General features: G+C 38.5%; 1 protein-coding gene across 1 annotated transcript; it reads left to right on the top strand.

Annotated features, from left to right (window-relative positions):
• Window positions 1–791: 791 nt before the first annotated feature.
• TMX1 (thioredoxin related transmembrane protein 1) lies at window positions 792–17,154 on the top strand. Its single transcript, XM_004601735.2, has 8 exons — window positions 792–1,006; window positions 4,055–4,170; window positions 6,445–6,490; window positions 8,353–8,481; window positions 10,115–10,160; window positions 10,262–10,363; window positions 10,480–10,546; window positions 15,087–17,154. Exons 1-8 carry the CDS (start codon window positions 855–857, stop codon window positions 15,257–15,259), a joined length of 831 nt encoding a protein of 276 aa, XP_004601792.2. The 5' UTR covers window positions 792–854; the 3' UTR covers window positions 15,260–17,154.
• Window positions 17,155–18,671: the final 1,517 nt, after the last annotated feature.

Raw genomic sequence — 18,671 nt, 5'->3', positions numbered from 1 at the left:
AACACTCCAATGTTTGTTACGAACTCCTGTGCCTTGTCACATTGAGTTTTTAGGCCAAGCTTCTCTTTACTTAAAGTATACAGCATACAGCCTTTACATGTAGCTCTTGATGTTTTTTTTCTTTTAAATGATGTGCACGCCCTGGTATGCACTGCTCAGGACAAGAAAAACAAAAGAAAAAAAGTCACCTCGATCACTTTTTTTTTTCTTTTTGGGTCACACCTGGCGATGCACAAGGGTTACTCCTGGTTCTGCACTCAGGAATCACTCCTGGCGGTGCTCAGGGGACCATATGGGATGCTGGGAATTGAACCCGGGTCGACCGCGTGCAAGGCAAACGCCCTATCCGCTGTGCTATCGCTCCAGCCCCTTTGATCACTTTCACAACCTCTAATCCCCTAGAAGTAAACCAATATTCTGATTCACGTGAATACTCGTCCACTTTGCTACCAAAACTTAAATGGAAACGAATGATCCTTCAGAAGGGCATTTAACGGGGCACGGTTTTAATGCAAACTTAGCAATTTGTTTAAGTATAAACGCCAGTCATGTTGGCGCCCAAATCTTTAGGGCAGCGCCTCCCTGTCTACGCTTCCTGGCCTTCCTGTCGGGTCAACACTGGGACAAACAAGCCAGGCGGTGCAGAGCCCGCTACTGTCGGGGATAACTGCGGCTCCTCCCTCGCTGCTCCACCTGCACGCTGCGACCCGGCCGGGTCGTGCGCAGTGAGCGTCCTCGCCGCGCGCGCGTCACGGCTGTGCGCACGCGCAGAGCCGCTCCCGGGGCGGAAGTGGGACGCGGGCGCGCGGAGGTGGGGGCTGCAGCGCTGGCCGCGGGGTGGGCGAGCGGCCGACATGGTCCATTCCGGGAGACTCGCGCTTCCCTTGGCCGCGCTCGGGCTGTTGCTGTGCTGCCCTCCTCGGACGCTGGGGCGGCGGAGCGACGTGCGCGTCATCACCGAGGAGAACTGGAGAGACTTGTTGGAAGGAGAGTGGATGCTGGAATTGTGAGTGTGGCGCAATCGTGTCGGGATGCCCAGCTCGGGCAGGTGGGGCTCCCCGATCCGCGTCCGAACTGACGGCGAGTTCAGCCCCCGACTCCCCCCTGGCTGCCACTGAGTTCCCGGTGACTGGAACTTCGAACCCTAGAGCGGCTGCCCCAGATTCGACCAGCTCCGCAAACTCCTCTTGGAATTTGTTCCCGGCTGGGTCTCACCCCTCTGTCGGTTTCCAGGGAATATTAAGTTTCCTCTGAAGTGTGTTTCCCCGCTTCTGATTCTAAAACTGGGCTGCTTTTCCCTCTTCTCCCAGAGTCTCTGGAAGGCTTTGCAGAGAGGTGATGGATATGACAACTTCTCTATGGTTATATTCTAAAGCGATCCTTCGCAGACTTTCCAAAAGGTCGCAAAAGAGGCAATTGAGTGAAACCTTTCTTCTTTTGTCTAATAAGCCTATACAGTTGGAAATCGGGACTCGTTTAACGTTATAGATTAGGTGCCTTTGGTTTGACTTTGAATGCGAAGTAAATTTAAGTTGGGTTGGGTCAAATATTCGCTCTCTTCGTTAATTCGTTACTTTCCCCTCCCTTCTCTTTACCCCAGCTCATGTTTTTCCCTTTGATGTATGTTTTTGCAACGTACTCCATGTGTGTTTTGCACCTTGGGCCCTGACTCAGGCCTTTCGAAGGGGGGTAGCCTCAAAAGAAAATATGTGAGTGGATAATAAATTTGAGAAAGTGCCAGGTCATCGCTTACTGTAGAAAGAAAATAACATTACTTCTGGACAGTAGAATATAAAACTATACCTTTGCTGTAGGTGCTAAATTGGTATACTAGCAAAAGTATAGTAATACTAATAAAAGCAGTATTAAATTGAATATTAGCAGTGTTTTCGAGATTACTAAGCATTTGACATATACTTAATTTTCTATACATTCTATAAAGCAAGGTATTATTTCTAGAGTTCAAGGTAACACATAGTAAGCATGCAGTAATTATTAGACCCCTCCCCCCCTTAACAAAGTGTTATGTGTTTCCCTTTGTCTTTGGGTTGCCAATTAATGAGACAAGTGAAGGTGGTCATCATCCACAGGAGAATTGAGAACCAGGATCATTAACCTAAGAACCATAAAATCCACAAAAGGCATAGAGTATTTATATATGGAGAATATGGTGGAAATGTTTACTGTGTGCATATAAACTTTAAGTTGGTGAAGTGAATTTTCAGGCACTATTGAAACTGCAGAGGAGAAGACATAACCAGTAATAGCATTTAGTTTTCATTGTCTTGAGTAATGTGTTTTATATTGGGCCCATAAAATACTCAGTTTCAAAAGAAATGTTTTCAGCAATAGTGATTATAAAATTTATATACCAAATGTAGTCAAGTGTTGCTCAGAGATTCTTTTTACAAAACCCATTTGCTCAAACTGTATAAATATTGCAATCAAAAGTGAAGTATGAAAGGATTCAAATTAGAACATCTGTAGAAGTATATTGCTAGTGTTCCCTCCCCGAGCCCTCTTTCCCGCCCCCCCCCCCCACTCCCTGCTCCCTTGCCCTATTGGTTGAGTTTGCATCTTTAGAAAGCAGCCAAGAAAATTAAGGAACTTGGAAAAGGGAAGTAGTATTCCTAACATTCATCCGCTTTTAATTCTAAATCAGCTCTCCAGCTTGAAATATTTTTTTTTGAAATATTTTTTGTTCAAAAGTTTTGCCACAAAAATATTTTAATTGTAGTGCAATTTATTATTAGGGACTTTGACTTTGATATATGGCACTAGTCTTTAAACAATGCCTGTTTTAAAACTTTCGCTTTCACAAAAGAAGTTAAGAAAATATAATGAAATACAGAAACTGCACTTACGTATAACAGGTGAAAGCTTTATTTTTTTCCTGGTTCCATTTTTTAAAACATGACGTAAATTATAAGATAATGTACGATAAAGTAATGTTAAATCCTAGGGGAATGTCATGGTCTTGTACAATGCTGAGTAAAAGAAGAATGGCTAAATACTAATGTGTTTCCCCTGAGGTTAATAAATGGTAGGTCTTAAGGTCAGGTGCTGACCAAGAATTTTGTTTGTCTGACTCTTTGTACTTAGGTTAAATTTTCAGGTAATATTTCTATACTGGAATGCAGATTTTTAACTTCTTTAATTAAAAATATCCTACCTTCCCAGACCAGCTATCCTTGTGGCAGTCATTCTGAACTGAGTTTACAATTCCTTAAGATGAGGTGTGCATGGCTTTCAATTTTTTTTTTTCCTACTGCCACCTTACATTTGTGAGAGTTTTACATGGAATATAATTATTGAAACTCGTGAACTCCATATTTAACTTGTCACTTTCTAGTGGATACATTTTCAAAGAGAAATCAGAAGGATTGTAAAGAGCTGTTTTGTATCTGAGAAGTTCATGTGACTAAAAAACTTTTCAGAATTGCTTGGAGTGAACTGGAACGATAGCACAGCAGGTAGGGCTTTGCCTTGCATGTGGCCAACCCGGGTTCGATTTCTCCGTCCCTCTCAGAGAGCCAGGCAAGCTATCCTTCCTGCACGGCAGAGCCTGGCAAGCTCCCTGTGGCGTATTTGATATGTCAAAAACAGTAACAAGTCTCACAATGGAGACGTTACTGGTGCCCGCTCGAGCAAATCAGTGAACAACGGGATGACAGTGCAGTGCTACAGTGCTTTGGTAGCATCATCATAGTTCTTTATTCTCAGAGAATTTGATCAATTAGCCTCTTTGCTCCTATGGTTTTTTTTTTTGGTTTGAGTTTTTTTTTGTTTTTTGTTTTGTTTTGTTTTGCTTTGTGGGTCACATCCAGCGTTGCATAGGGGTTACTCCTGGCTCATGAACTCAGGAATTACACCTGGCGGTGCTTGGTGGACCATATGGGATGCTGAGAATTGAACCTGGGTCGGCTGCATGCAAGGCAAACGCCCTACCCATTGTGCTATGTATCGCTCTAGGCCCTGCTCCCATGTTTTAAGAAGAAAATGTTCTGTGGTCACATTAGAGTATCTAACTTTTTGTTATTTGTAACTGTCTTAGTTACGCTCCATGGTGTCCTGCTTGTCAGAATCTTCAACCAGAATGGGAAAGTTTTGCTGAATGGGGAGAAGATCTTGAGGTCAATGTTGCAAAAGTAGACGTCACAGATCAGACAGGTACTTTAAGTTGGATTTATTGCGTTTCATTGCATATTAGGTTGATGTTTGTCCTGTTTGTTCCATATTACCCTGTCTTCACTGCTCTTTCATTAGGTTTTAAGATCATTGGAATGATCTGCATTGTTAAAAATGGAAATAGGACTCTTTCACAAGATAAGCAATAACAAGGGCTTGTAAATATTAGTAAACATGTATTGAGCATGAATTGTAACATAGAATGATAATGTCTGCAGCTAGTAAAGTTTACTCACTCCCCTCCTTGGTCAGAACTCATCTTGTGACATCAAAAAAGCAAATCTCCTGGTTCTGTGTATAGCTCATACTTTGTGTGTGTGATTCTGAAGGTGTTGGGGAACTCTGCTTCTGCCCCATTCTTTCCCACAGAACTGCATTTGATCTTTTCCCCCTTTGTGTCCCAGGCCCTAGCTTTGCAGGTACAATGCCTTTTTCAAAAAAGTATTTTTCACATTGTTGGGTATTGAGCCCAACGCCTTTCAGATTCAAGGCCTTTCAGACATTGAAAGCATCAAGACTTTCTGGTTGAGCCTCTTGCTCTAACATGATTTTTCAGACTTTTTAGAATGCTGTGGTCTGCATTGGACATTGGGCCAAGACATCCTTTATACCTGTGCCAAGCTTCAGAAAAAAAGAGCTTGTGATTAAGTTTCTTTGTAGAGTCAAGGTCACATTCCCTGACAGGTGATGGGAACCTCTGTCCTGTGGTGCTAAATTTAATGCATGTGATTTGTTGTGAATTGTTGATGACAAAGCCTGCTCCGTGGTAAGGTCAAATACAGTCCCCTGGATAAGTTGCAGACTTGCAAGGATGCTTCTTTCTCAGACCAACTTCTCTTTCTTTTTTTTTTTTTAATTTATTTTTTAATTAGGGAATCACCATGAGAGTACAGTTACAGATTTACACATTCTCGTGCTTGTGTTTCCCTCATACAATGTTTGAGAACCCATCCCTCCACCAGTGACCATTTGCCATCACCAATGAACCCAGTATCCCTCCCACCCCCCAATCCCATCCCCCCACCCCCACCCCTGCTCTGTGGCAGGGTATTCCCTTTTGTTCTCTCTCTCTCCTTTTGGGTGTTGTGGTTTGCAATATGGGTATTGAGTGGCCATCGTGTTTAGTCTCTAGTCTACTTTCAGCATGTATCTCCTTCCTGCGAGTGGTTTCCATCCACATTTTACTTGGTATTCCCTTCTCTATCTGAGCTGCTTTTCCTCTAGCATGTGAGGCCAGCTTCCAAGCCATGGAGCCAACCTGCTGGTACTATTTCTACTATTTCTACTATTCTTGAGTTTTAGTCTCCTACTCTGTTATTTTATATTCCACAGATGAGTGTAGTCTTTCTATGACAGACCAACTTTTCTTAACATGTCCTTGGTGATAGTAAATCTGGGTTCTTGACTCTGCTCCCATTCCTTATAGTATTAATAGCTAATATTTGTTGAGCATTTACCTATTATAGGCATTGCTCCAAGTATTTTGTATTTTTTTGTTTAATCCTGACACAGCATTGTGTGATAGGGAATGTTCTCATTTTCATAGATGCAAAAGCAAGCCCACACCACAGTCATGTTAGTGCTCAATACATGTTTACTAATATTTACAAGCTCTTGTTAGTGCTTATCTTGTGAAAGAGTCCTATTTCCATTTTTAACAATGCCTAAGCTTATCCTTTGTTTTATGAATGCAGTTTCAGGCCTTTCTAAGACTGTTCTGCTGTCCCTACTTATCACTAGGAGTGTTACACGCAGTATAATCAATATATAATTGATATTTTATATATGCTTTTAATGTTTTTAATATTCAAACTTCACATATTTTTTAACTAAGATACATGCAGAAGGGTGTTCTCAGTTTACATAAGTTCCTACTTGATGTTCTTTTCATTTTTTATATTATAAAATGCTATACTTTTAAGTTAATTTCATACTCTAATGCTTAGTATTTAGTTAATCTTTATTTGTGTTTAAATAATTTGGAATCAATTTTTATTTTATTTACTTATTTGTTTTTTAAAAATTTTTAAATTTTATTGAATCACCGTGAGATAGTTACAAGCTTTCATGTTTAGGTTACAGTCTCACAATGATCAAACACCCAACCCTCCACTAGTGCACATTCCCCTCCACCAATATCCCAGGTATACCCCCCCCTTCACCACCCTGGAACCAATTTTTAAGCAGCACGTAGTGGCACATATAAAATCTGCTGTGTGTTATTTCTTATATTTATTTATAATTGATCATTTGCAGGATTGAGTGGACGATTTATCATAACTGCTCTTCCTACTATTTATCAGTAAGTACTTGAAGTTTCTTTATACAGTGGTATGCATTAGAGTATAATCAGAATAGGTGGCATCTGGCCTGGATCATGTTTAATGAGCAAGCATTTTCACTAAGTATGTTGGAAGGTGTGTTTGCTAGTCCAGTCACCTTTAGAATGGTGTATGAAGTGTCCCTGTTCTTAAATACTTGTCATTGTTTTAGAGGTGATATTCGCATAAAATGGTATGATAATATTCAGAGTAGTAAATGAGCCTAGAGTTTATGGTTCTTGCAGGAAGTTTGATAAGGAAAAAAATCACCATGGTCTGGAGTGGTTCTGGGGATTAAACCCAGCTTTGGAAGTAGAACTTTCTGGAGAAAAGACTAAGTATTGGATCCTAAGGCCAATCTCCTTAATATCATAAATAAAAACACGGTCTATCAAATTAACTAAGGAAGTGCTGTCATTCAGCTGTGGGGAAAAGAGTGGTTGCCATGGGTGTTTTCAGAATAAACAAGTGTGTGGTCAGTTTCAGGTCTCTTAGTTTGATTTTATCTTCTAAACATGTCCGCCTGCCCTCTGCCGTAATGTAATATAAAGGGTGAGTTAGAAGAAGGCACTTCTCTGACCTACAGAAATAACCTGTGAAAGCGACAAGTTTGAAGTTCTTTGTGTGTCTATATCTAGCTCTTTGTCATATTTCCCTCTCATTTTTATATTACCTTAATGTCTTTTTTATCCTTACTTCCATTGTATTTGTTTAAATGCCTATTCTCAGTCTCCATCATAGCTTTTCTCCCTCTTACTCCATTCAGTCCTTTATCCTACATGACCCCGAAGTAACTAGAGTCACTTTGTTTTTTATCTCTCAACACCACTGAACTGATCTTGAGTTGTCCTTCCCTTTTACTTCTAGTCACATTGGTTATCTTATTTATTCCCTTATTCTTTGCCTCTTGAAATCCTATCCATCTTCCAAAGACCCAAGTGCCATTTCCTACTCAAAACTTTGATTCTTTTGAATTGGGACTTTTGAGTTCTGAATGATGGTCCCCTAGCCCTACTGTCAAGTTGAAGGCTATTGAAGTCTTTGAACTTCGTGATAAAACAGTTAGATCGGATTGATTGACAGTATTAATTTAAGGTATGTCACATGGTGATGCTGTGGAAGTCAGAGCATGGGTGACTGAATCAGCACTCCATACATTGGGGATGGGAAGAAGGTGGCTGTCAGGAAGAGTCAAATTGGATTCTCAGAGACCGCTGCTGAAAAAGGAGGAAGGGAAGCCCTGTAGTAGTGAGTTATCACGCTTGACGGCTGAAATGATGTCATTGTGACAGAAAATAACAGAAAAATTCTGTGTATCGTTAGTCCATAGTTGAATAACAGATAATAATTACTAAGTGCCAGACACTCTCCTAACAACTTCATATAATCGCTGCTTTAATAAGTGTATTACATATGGGCTTAAAGTGAGTTTTCTGAGATTTATCTCCTTTCCGTATATGTCTTCTCCCCACCTTCCAGTTTTGAGATATAATCAACACATACCTACTTCTGATGTTTCATTGTTTTATTATTGTGAAGAATGACAAAATTATTTTAAGGCTCATTTTGGGGTGTGTGTGTGTGTGTGTGTGTGTGTGTGTGTGTGTGTGTGTGTGTGTGTGTGTGTGTGTGTGTGTGTACTGGAAAAGGCTTATGGCTGTTTAAGAAGAAACGTCATTCAATTGGAACTAAGATGTCATAAGTACAGAGTGTTAATTTGCTGCTTGTGCATTGCTAATCACTTTTAAAATTGGGATTCACTTTGAAATGAGTTTAGAGAAATAGAACAAATACAAGTTTTTTCACTTAGTGGTGGTTAAGATTTTATTTTAATATCCTCTAGTTGTAAAGATGGTCATTTTAGACGCTACCAGGGCCCAAGGACGAAGAAGGACTTCATAAATTTTATAAGTGAAAAAGAGTGGAAGAATATTGAACCTGTTTCAGCATGGTTTGGTCCAGGTTCTGTTCTGTAAGTATAAGTGATTTTTGTCTTACTTATTTCACAATTAATTAGGTCATAATTGTATTTCATGGAAGAAGATATTCACAGTTTGTTTCTCGAACCTGAAGCATTTTTCAGGTTTACTCTGATATTTTTAGTTTGACTTTATCTTAAGTGAAATAATATTTTCATCCATTTAAAAGTAACAGGCATTCTATAGAACTTGAATGTCATTTCAGGAATATTTTGGCTTTGTAGATAGGAACTTTTTCTCAGCAGAAGCTAAGTAAACTCCTTAAGAGTGTGAGCAGTGTGATATGTAAAGGTACTTGAGTTTAAAAGCTATTTGAGTTTAGTAATTTGAATGTGAAGTCTCAAATTTTTATCCTTGTTTTTCTTCTGTGTCTTTTGCTTTGTTATTGTTGGGAAGAATGTTACTGTTTATTTAGGGGCACACCTGGCAGTGCTTAGTGCTTACTTGTGGCTCTGTGCTCAGGGATCACTCCTAGAGGGGCACAGAGTCTGTATGGGCTACTGAAATTGAACCTAGATAGACTGCATGCAAAGCAAATGCCCTGCTCATCCCACTGTCCAGCCTGTGTCTTTTACCTTTGGGTCATTCAGTGGTGCTTAGGGAGCTATTCCTATGTCTGTTCATGGGTTGTTTCTGTCAGAACGTGGGGAGCCATGAGGTGCTGGGGATTGAAGCCAGACTTTCTATATGTATATCATGCATTTAGCCTGATGAACAGGCTCTATAGCCCCGTGCCTTTTTTTTGGTTGTCCATCTAAGAAGCTAATTACTTCTGGAAAATTATTTTCATTTATATGATGATGGGCTGGAGCGATAGCACAGCGGGTAGGGTGCATGCGGCTGACCCGGGTTCGATTCCTCTGTCCTTCTTGGAAAGCCCGGCATGCTACCCAGAGTATCCTGCCACGTGGCAGAGCCTGGCAAGCTCCCATGGCGTATTCGATATGCCAAAAACATAACAACAAGTCTCACAATGGAGATGTTACTGTGCCTGCTCAAGCAAATCGATGAGCAACGGGATGGCAGTGATACAGTGATATATGATGATGACTTAGTACTTATTTCAGTTGCAGCCACTTTTTTGTTTTGTTTTGTTTTGTTTTGAAACCATATCAAACTAATGCTATGCTAAGTTTTACTTTAGTAAAAGGGGCAGTTAATTGCTACATGGGAAAAACAGGCTCAGTAAGTGTTCCATATATTCCCTTCAGGCTTCCTTCTCTCATTGTTTGTAGACTCTTAAGTCAGAGTAAGAGTTGACATTTGTTTACAGTTGTACCTAATTTATATTGTCTACTTCCATAGACCTTAAAACATGTTATTCAGACTGTATTGGAGTGATTGTTTGATTAAAGTTGAAAGTTTAATAAACTCAAAACTAAAGGATAAAAAGGAAAAGAAATTACAAAAATTGTATTTAGAAGGACATCATATTTTTCTTCAATTCATAAATTTATTCTTAATGAGTCTTGTTAATTGCAGATATGAAGTCAGTGATCACTTTTCTTGACTAAAAAAGCAATAAAATCTGTCATGTTGGAGGAATGAGGGTTACATATAGAAAATAGAGATAGACCCATATATTCTGTTTTCAAACTATATCATAATCAGCCTCTTTTCTTTTAGGATGAGTAGCATGTCAGCACTCTTTCAGCTGTCTATGTGGATCAGGGTATGGCTGACATTTTATGTCTATTTTAAACATTTTAAACTTTATTTTCTAAATGACCAGCTTTTCAGTCCTTTCTTTTTCTTTTTTTTTTTTTCTTTTAGACTTGTCACAATTATTTTACTGAAGACCTTGGATTACCAGTTTGGGGATCATACACAGTTTTTGCTCTAGCAACTCTGTTTTCAGGGCTACTGCTAGGACTTGTAAGTACTTCATCCTTAGGGTACTAAGAAGACTATTTAAAAATTTGATGATATAGTTGCTAGTACTAGTTGTACCATATATTTGACATTCAGATTTCTTGTATTTGTTTTTGTAGTGTATGATATTTGTGGCAGATTGCCTTTGTCCTTCAAAAAGACGTAGACCCCAGCCATACCCTTCCAGTAAGTATATTTTAAAATATAAATGTAAATTTGACTTAGCAGGCTGCCCTTCTAACTTAGGTTTCTAAAAATGGAGTGGTATCTATATTGAATGGGAAAGGGGATACATATTTCATGTAAGAAAGTTTACCCATGGATTTTAGAACATAGATATTTTATTGGCTTTTGTAATATGGAGTTTTGACATTGCATATAAATTGTGATTATATGCAATTGAGATGATTAATAAATGATCTGCTACCAGCTTATTTGGAAATTCCTTGATAGTCATGGATCCATTTGAATATACTTAAGTCAAGGAATAGTTGGGCATTCTGTTCTTGAATTCATTAGTATAGGAACCACATTTGGACATTTTTTTGTGTATGCTAACTAAGGTAAGTTTTACTGGTTGGGTATTGGGAAAGGAAATTTTAGTTACTGGTTTAGGAATGGCATTGACATAGGCTTCACTGTGAGTTTGTGTAATTAAAAGCATTCACCATTATCTGTTTCAATACAGTTTTCTACCAGTCATTTATTTTTAGTAATTCTTCTCATGGGAGACCTCCTATTTGAGGTTTGTAAAGAACTCTGCTTTCTGTCATTTGCTTACTTTTGAGCAGATCTCTCAAGTAGACTGCATAAGTGATGTACTTCCCATTTTTTGTGGTGGAGGAAACTCAGTAAAGTTTAGAGAGATGAAATGCTAGCCCAAGATCATACAGAATGGCTAAGAATAGTATAGTGACCTTTGACCTGGCATTTGTTTCATTATATTGCTTGAGGGTTTCTTGATCAAAACTCCTAAAGTTAAATAGTATTTATTGATACTTTGTTCAATGACTAAATGGTAGGTTATGCTGATAATAAAAGAAGGACACGTATAGGGAAGGGGATCTTGTTATCTAACAAGGGCCACTGATATAGAGGGAAAAATTGTAAGGGTTGGGAAAGGCTCACCACCTAGCCCCCTAAAAAAAAATTACAGGAAAAAACGTAGATTACTTAAATGTAAAAAACCACAAAGGTGGCGCACACGTGGGAGGGGGAGACGTGATGTGTGTTGTGTTGTTTTGTTGTCCGAGGCACTCGGGGCAGTTTTCTCTCGCACGCACCGCTCACGTTCGGTGTTCATGAGGGGCCGCTGTGGAAGGACCAGATTGGGACGGTTCCTCCTTGTGCTTTGCTTCTGTGTGTGCTGCTGTGCTCTCTTCTGTCTGTCTCTCTGTCTCTGTCTCTGTAGTCTCTTCCGACCTCTCTCTGTCTCTGCTTCTGTGTCTTCTTCTGTCTGTCTTCTGTCTGTGTTGTCTCCTTCGCTTCTGTGCCTTCCCCTGTGTCTTCTGTGTCTTCTCTTGTATTGTCTTCTTCTGCCTCCCATCAGTGCCCCCCAGTTTTAGTTTATATAGCAAATTATATAGGGTGGTGACACAAAGGTGGGTTGAACATTAACAAATCAACAAAGAAAGGTAAGACCATTTCTCAAGGAGATTAACAAAATCTTATCTAAGGATTTTGATGAGATTACTAGGAGATCCACTCAAGGCTGGGGTCCAAACAAGGGTGTGTCAGAGTGTGTCCCTTCTTCCTTCCACAGCTAGTAATCCGCTTAAATAGTTATAGTAAATTTACTTGTAATATTTCTAGCAATGTCATTCTGATGAGCACATAAGAGATATTAGTTTAAAGTTTGGTTATTCCTGAGGACATTCACTATATATTCCAGACCACAGTCCTCAGGCCAGGTTAGTCTTCCTAACCTCAGCAAGATCCTAGTCTCGTCATTACTTTTGGATCATGGCAGCATTTGTCTATGACCATGCTCTCAACTTATAGTTGAGTATTGTGGTGCTTTGGCCTGGCCCATTTTGATGCCAGGGTAGCTCACAGCTTGCCCTGGGTCCATTCCGTCCCTCGTAGGGACCCTGTTTTGGGGGTGCTAGGAACGAAGGGCAACTGAGTTGAGAAAGCAGATGCCCGGGAGTAAATATTATTGTTGTCAATCAGCTCCCAAGTTACAAAGCATATTATTAACTGTCTTCCTGTGTCCATACAGAAAGGCCATTGCTCTAAGGTAAACTAAGTTCCCTGCGGCAAGGCTAAAAGGACAAACCCCATGTTATCTTACACTTAAACAATTTAAAAGTTGATCAGTTTGGGCTGGAGTGATAGCACAATGGGTAGGGCATTTGCCTTACAGACGGCTGATCCAGGTATGATTCCCAGCATCCCATATGGTCCCCCGAGCCAGGAGTAATTCCTGAATGCAGAGCCAGGAGTAACCCCTGTGCATAGCGGGGTGTGACCCAAAAAGCAAAAATAAATAAATAAAATAAAAAAGTTGATCGATTAATATATTACTTACTTGGGGTCTAGCCCGGCAGTCCTTAAGAGCCACTTATGATTAGATGCTCAAAGGACCAAACCCAGGGGACTAAATCAGGCAGTGCTGGGTATTGAACCTGGGTCTTTGCACTACTTGTGTTTAACCTTGACCCTGAACAGTTTACCTTTTTTTTTTTAACTTCACAAACCTAACCCTAATAACATATTTGCCTTTTAACTTGTAAAAGAGCTGATAGTTATTAATCTTTGCTTTAATGCTATACTCTCCTACTGTGGAAGTCACATGATTCAAATTGCTTTTTCATCTTAGGTTTGGTTAGGAAAAGACCCAAGACAGTCAGACTTGAAGGAAAATAGAAGTCCTTGGTTCATATGACAAGAAAGATTGAAAGCAGAGTTGAATGAATCCTGGGGTCAAGTGTTAGGATGTCGTTTCTGGATTTCTCAGATATCTCTGTGCCTTTGTTTTCTCTGTTTTTGGCTTTTTTCTAGCACAGAATTATTCTAGAAAGCTATAACTTAGAATCCTAGAGTATAAAAGGAAACCTAATTTCTCCCTATATCCACTTATCTTCTGGAGAAATTCTGGATCATTTCACTTGTATAAAGTGCTCATTTCTTTTAATAGTCATTATTAGACTTTCACAGCCTGGACACTAATGACCTTTTGGGTTGTGTAATCTTCATTTTAAAAATATGAGCCATATTCTCTGGGCATCACCAGGGCCACTCTAGTGGTTCTCGGGGGTCATGTACTACTGTGGATTGAACTGGAGGTACACAAGTAAACTCTCGTTAGTCCTTGAGCTGGATAATTCTTCATTGTCTTTTGTATACTGATAGATAATCAGCAGCATTGCACAATGCTAGTACTGCCATCCTTCTCGGTTTGGACAACAAAAAATATCTAGATACTACCAAGTTGTGTTTGTCCACTGGGGAGGAGGAGGGTGGTATGGGTGATGGGAGTAAAACTGCTACTGCAAATTGTAGTTTGGATTACAGCCAAATATAGTGAGGAATAGGGAAGAGGGTTATTATATATATTTATTGAAAGAGGGATGTCAGGTAGCCCAAACAATAGATTCCTCATTGTTCCCACAGTTTTGTTGTGTGTATTCTTCTTATTTGTTTGTGCTTTTACTTTTCATCACTACTTTCCCTCCTTCATTCTGGATGGCCTATGATTAGGAGCTGTCTTAGATTCACTGATTGGAGATCATTGGCCCAATTCTGTGTTTTCAGTAACATGATCTGTTCTCACTTAAGTTTACTGCCAAAAGACAATTTTTTACTAAAAAAAAAATATAGGGGATAAGTATATGTGTGTACATGCTCAAAAATGTACTGAATTTTGTACAATATTTTGGTGCATTGTAATTCTTAATAAGGTTATATGGGGCTGGAGCAATAGAACAGCGGGTAGGGCATTTGCCTTGCACACTGCCGACCCGGGTTCGATTCCCAGCATCCCATATGTTACCCTGAGAACTGCCAGGGGTAATTCCTGAGTGCAGAGCCAGGAGTAACTACTGTGCGTTGCAGGGTGTGACCCAAAAAGCAAAAAAAAAAAAAAAAAAAAAAGGTTATAAAAGAGAGATAGGAAAGCATATATGTGAAATGAATTGAAGAAAGTTCTGATAGTACCTTAACTACCAACTTGTATATGTTTGGTATTTTTTGTTGGTTTTATTTTTGTCTGGGAACGTAAAAGGGTGGTATTGAAATTTGCTTTAACATGTTTATTATGTTGAATATTTATTTGTAAAATAATATCAGTTTTTTTTTTTAAGATCTCAGACTCACAGCATTAATTCTGGGTTATGACTTTTAGTTGCATTCTTTCCAGCCATATATCTATAAATTTAAAAATTAACTAATTAATTTTTGTTTTGGAGGCCATACCCCACAGTGCCCAGGGTTTACTCCTGGCTTTGTGCTCAGAGGTTTCTCTCAGTAGTTTCTTATGGACCATAGGAATGTTGAGGATTAAACCTAGCAAGGAAAATGCCTACCTATTATATATACTATCTCTTCAGCCCCCAGACCTTTTTTTTCTTGTTGTTGAAACAGTATCATTAATTCTTCCTAACGTTTTTCTCCAAATGCCACACATAAAATTGTTAAATGCCAAAGCAGTTATTTTGCTCTTACTATAATACCAATCTGAAGTGTCAACAAAAAACACATTTCTGATCTTTCTCCTATTTTTAAGAAAAATTATCAGAATCATCTCTACCGTTGAAAAAAGTAGAGGAGGAACAAGAGGCTGATGAAGAAGATGCTTCAGAAGAGGAAGCTGAAAAGAAAGGAACACACACAGACTTGTCACAGAGTGCCCTCCGACAGCGTCCTGTGGGCCCGTCACTGGCCTCAGATAAATCCTAGTTCACTTTTATAAATTCTTAATATGATCTTGACAAAACAGAAGAATGAGCTTTTCCTTTGGTTTGAAATTAACTGTGACTTGCTTGCAGGATTCAGTCTTGATTGTCATTAGATTGAACTGTTTGCTTTCAGAAAGTAAAGTACCTAAGAACTTGGAAAGTCGTATTTAAGAACAAAATGATGGTTTATAGAATTCTTTGAATTTTTTGATGAGCTTTTGGAAATATCTGGTGCCAAGCAATAAGATTTGTGTGTTTAGTAATAATAACCTTTCAAGTCTGAGTTTAAAAATTACATTTCCCAAGTATTACATTATTGAGGTATTTAAGGAGATTAGAGAAAACAATTTCTCATCTGATATAATTTTTCTCAGTTTCACTGTGTGAAAAAAGAACATTTCCCATTAATGGGAACTTTGCCCCTTGTCTCAAGAAATGCATATATCAGTGACAACTCTATGCTCTTTTTAAAAGATAGACAAAATTTTTTGTATTTTTAGGTTATGCAACTAATAAAAATAATGTTTAATTTTCTACACATAATTTGTGCTCCCCTATAGGAACTGCTACTGATTTAAGGAGGTTTTTTTTTTCCCTCTTAATCCACTGTATTGTCTTGATTCCTACACAGATTGCTTGCCTTTCTGTTCCTCTTTGTTCAGTGTATGGTATGTACTTTTCTTTTTCTTTTCTTCTTTTGGTTTTTGTTTTTTGGGTCACACCTGGTGATGCTCAGGGGTTACTCCTGGCTCTGCACTCAGGAATCAGTCCTGGCAGTCTTGGGGACCATATGGAATGGAATGCTGGGCAAGGCAAGCACCCGACCTGCTGTATTATCTCTTGGGCCCCTGTACTTTTTTTTTTCTTTTTGGGTCACACCTGACAATACACAGGGGTTACTCCTGGCTCTGCACTCAGGAGTTACTCCTGGCGATGCTCGGGGCACCGCATGGGATGCTGGGAATTGAACTTGGGTCAGATCATGTGCAAAGCAAACACCCTACCTGCTGTGTTATCACTCCAGCACCCCCCCACCCGTACTTTCTTAAATACCATGAGTTATACTTTTTATTTTCAAAATTAGAAATTTCTTAACAATATGTTTTAAGAACTAGTACTTTTTTTGGTTTTATACTGTTTTGTTTGCGCTATCAGCTTAATTAAAATTTTGGCTATTCATTTCAGATTTTACATCATTATTAAGCTCTACTTGAACTTTATTTTTAATAGTTTTGTTATGAAGATGAACATTCCTGATTTTTATTTCATGTATGGAAAAGCCTTGCTATTTTAGATTTTGAAAATCATGAGAAACTTAATTTGATATAAAAGTTTGCATTCTACTCAGGAAAAAATTTCACTTTAGAGTGTATGTTCTCACTGTAAATTTACCCTTGTATACAGAAAGCTCTTAGTTGATTATACAATGTGGGTATATACTGTGTGTTTTAGAATCATAACATTCTTCTGTTTTTGAAGATAGAGTACATCTCTACTGTACTATCTATTGTGTGGTGTTTTACAGGTGGGAATAATCAAGAGAAGATATTTAGGATATTTTCTTCCTTAAAGAGTTAGAACTGAATTTTAATCTTAGTGGTAGATTGACAGTAGAGAAATGTAGTTAGGGGGAAACCATAAACATTTAGAATGAGTTGATCACCTGTTTATTATGTAGTCAGCAATTTCTGTACAGCCCCCTTTTGTCCTGATCCTACTGTGTGAATCCATTAGACTTAGAATATAATGTTGTATAGCAATTTTCTTTTAAATTTTAATTTTCTTTTTAGAATATTAAATATCCAACCGTTGAATGGTTTGGATGTGTATTAAGTTTAGAATGCTTTAAAAATGTATTCGAAGCACAAAATAAACTTTTCTAAGCGCTTCACTGAAGTTGAAGATGGATGTGATTTCTAGTTGCATATTTATAAATGCTTTGTATTTAACACTGTACAAAGAGTCCTGTCACTTTTTAATGTACTTAAGTCTATAATCCTAAGGCTGGAGTCAAGTACACATTTTGTTCTGTTGGGATGGTTAAAGAAAAGAGTGCTCATTATTCAAGGAGTATTTTCATATTTATGATGCTGAAGTTTCAAGATTTTTAGTAATGAGAAAATACATGTATATAGAAAATTGAAAGGTAGGCTATAGTAATAGGCAGAGATTTCATAGTTTAGAAAAGCACGTGACTGGGGAGTTCTTCAGGATTTTCAGTGGTGGATACCTACATATCAATTTTCACTCACACTAAGGCTTATAGATACCTTATGATTAATATAATAATAGATGCTTTTTATTTCCGTTATCAGTTTGAAGGCACTCACTCAATCTTGCAGTTTAGTTAAATAGTTCAGCAGAGGCTAAGAGCAGTATCAGCATTTAGAGAACTCGTGCTTGGTTCCCCCAGAAATCACTCTGTTCTACCGATACTTTGTTGTATTGTTTTTAATGAAACAGGATAGTTTTTATTTATTTATTTATTTATTTATTTATTTATTTATTTTGCTTTTTGGGTCACACCCGGCAATGCACAGAGGTTACTCCTGGCTCTGCACTCAGGAATCACCCCCGGTGGTGCTCAGGGGACCATATGGGATGCTGGGAATCGAACCCGGGTCGGCCGCGTGCAAGGCAAACGCCCTACCCGCTGTGCTATTGCTCCAGCCCCGAAACAGGATAGTTTTTATTGAACAGAATTTACTTAGATGTGAAGGGAGAAAAAGAGACGAATACATGTTCAAGAGAGAACATGGACTTCTCTAGAGTGAAAACAAGTAAAGAACGTGTTAATAGAAATCAGAAGCCCAAGAAGGCAGGCTCTCCTCTACCTTGGAAATCTTGTCAAATCTTAACATTTCAGTGGGAAATTCAGCTTACCACATACTGCATACTAATCATCAGTACTGACAATTTCCAGATTGCTCCGTATGTACATTACTATCCAGAGTTGTGGTAGCTTATTTTCCTATATTCATTTGGTCCTGATTATGATGTCAGATGGGTAAGTAAGCATGAGACATATTTCAGGTAAATAGGCTCTGAGAGCCATGGCAGAAATATGGGAAATGTGAATCCATTTCTGATTTAAATTTTTTATTTTTATCCCAGTATGAGATTGAGAATTCAGTAATATAATAAAACAATGTGTTTTTTTTAATTAAAATTTCCCTTTGAGAGTATTACCTCACATAGTACACAGAAATACCAGAATTTAGTATTTATAGTCTTGTGCTAACAGATACTGCTTGAAGAATTAAGGATTATTACAGTAAAAGTTGATTTACCCTTAGGTAAGCAACTTATTTTCATTCATATTTCATTTTGTATTTCATAGAGTTTTTTCAAAAAAAAGGCAACTTGCCATTGGAAGAGAATTATGCTAATTTTTTTTCTTTTCTTTTTTTTTG

This window comes from Sorex araneus, chromosome 3, assembly GCF_027595985.1.
Source record: "Sorex araneus isolate mSorAra2 chromosome 3, mSorAra2.pri, whole genome shotgun sequence".
Taxonomy (NCBI): domain Eukaryota; kingdom Metazoa; phylum Chordata; class Mammalia; order Eulipotyphla; family Soricidae; genus Sorex; species Sorex araneus.
Note: the sequence above shows the minus strand (reverse complement) of the source record. Positions and strands in the feature narration are given on the sequence as shown.

Excerpts from the sequence above, each read along its gene's own strand:
- TMX1 (XM_004601735.2), top strand. The coding sequence starts at position 855 with ATGGTCCATTCCGGGAGACTCGCGCTTCCCTTGGCCGCGCTCGGGCTG. Across the intron at positions 6,491-8,352 it reads GCTCTTCCTACTATTTATCA|TTGTAAAGATGGTCATTTTA; the intron begins GTAAGTACTTGA and ends AATATCCTCTAG. Across the intron at positions 10,547-15,086 it reads ACCCCAGCCATACCCTTCCA|AAAAATTATCAGAATCATCT; the intron begins GTAAGTATATTT and ends CCTATTTTTAAG.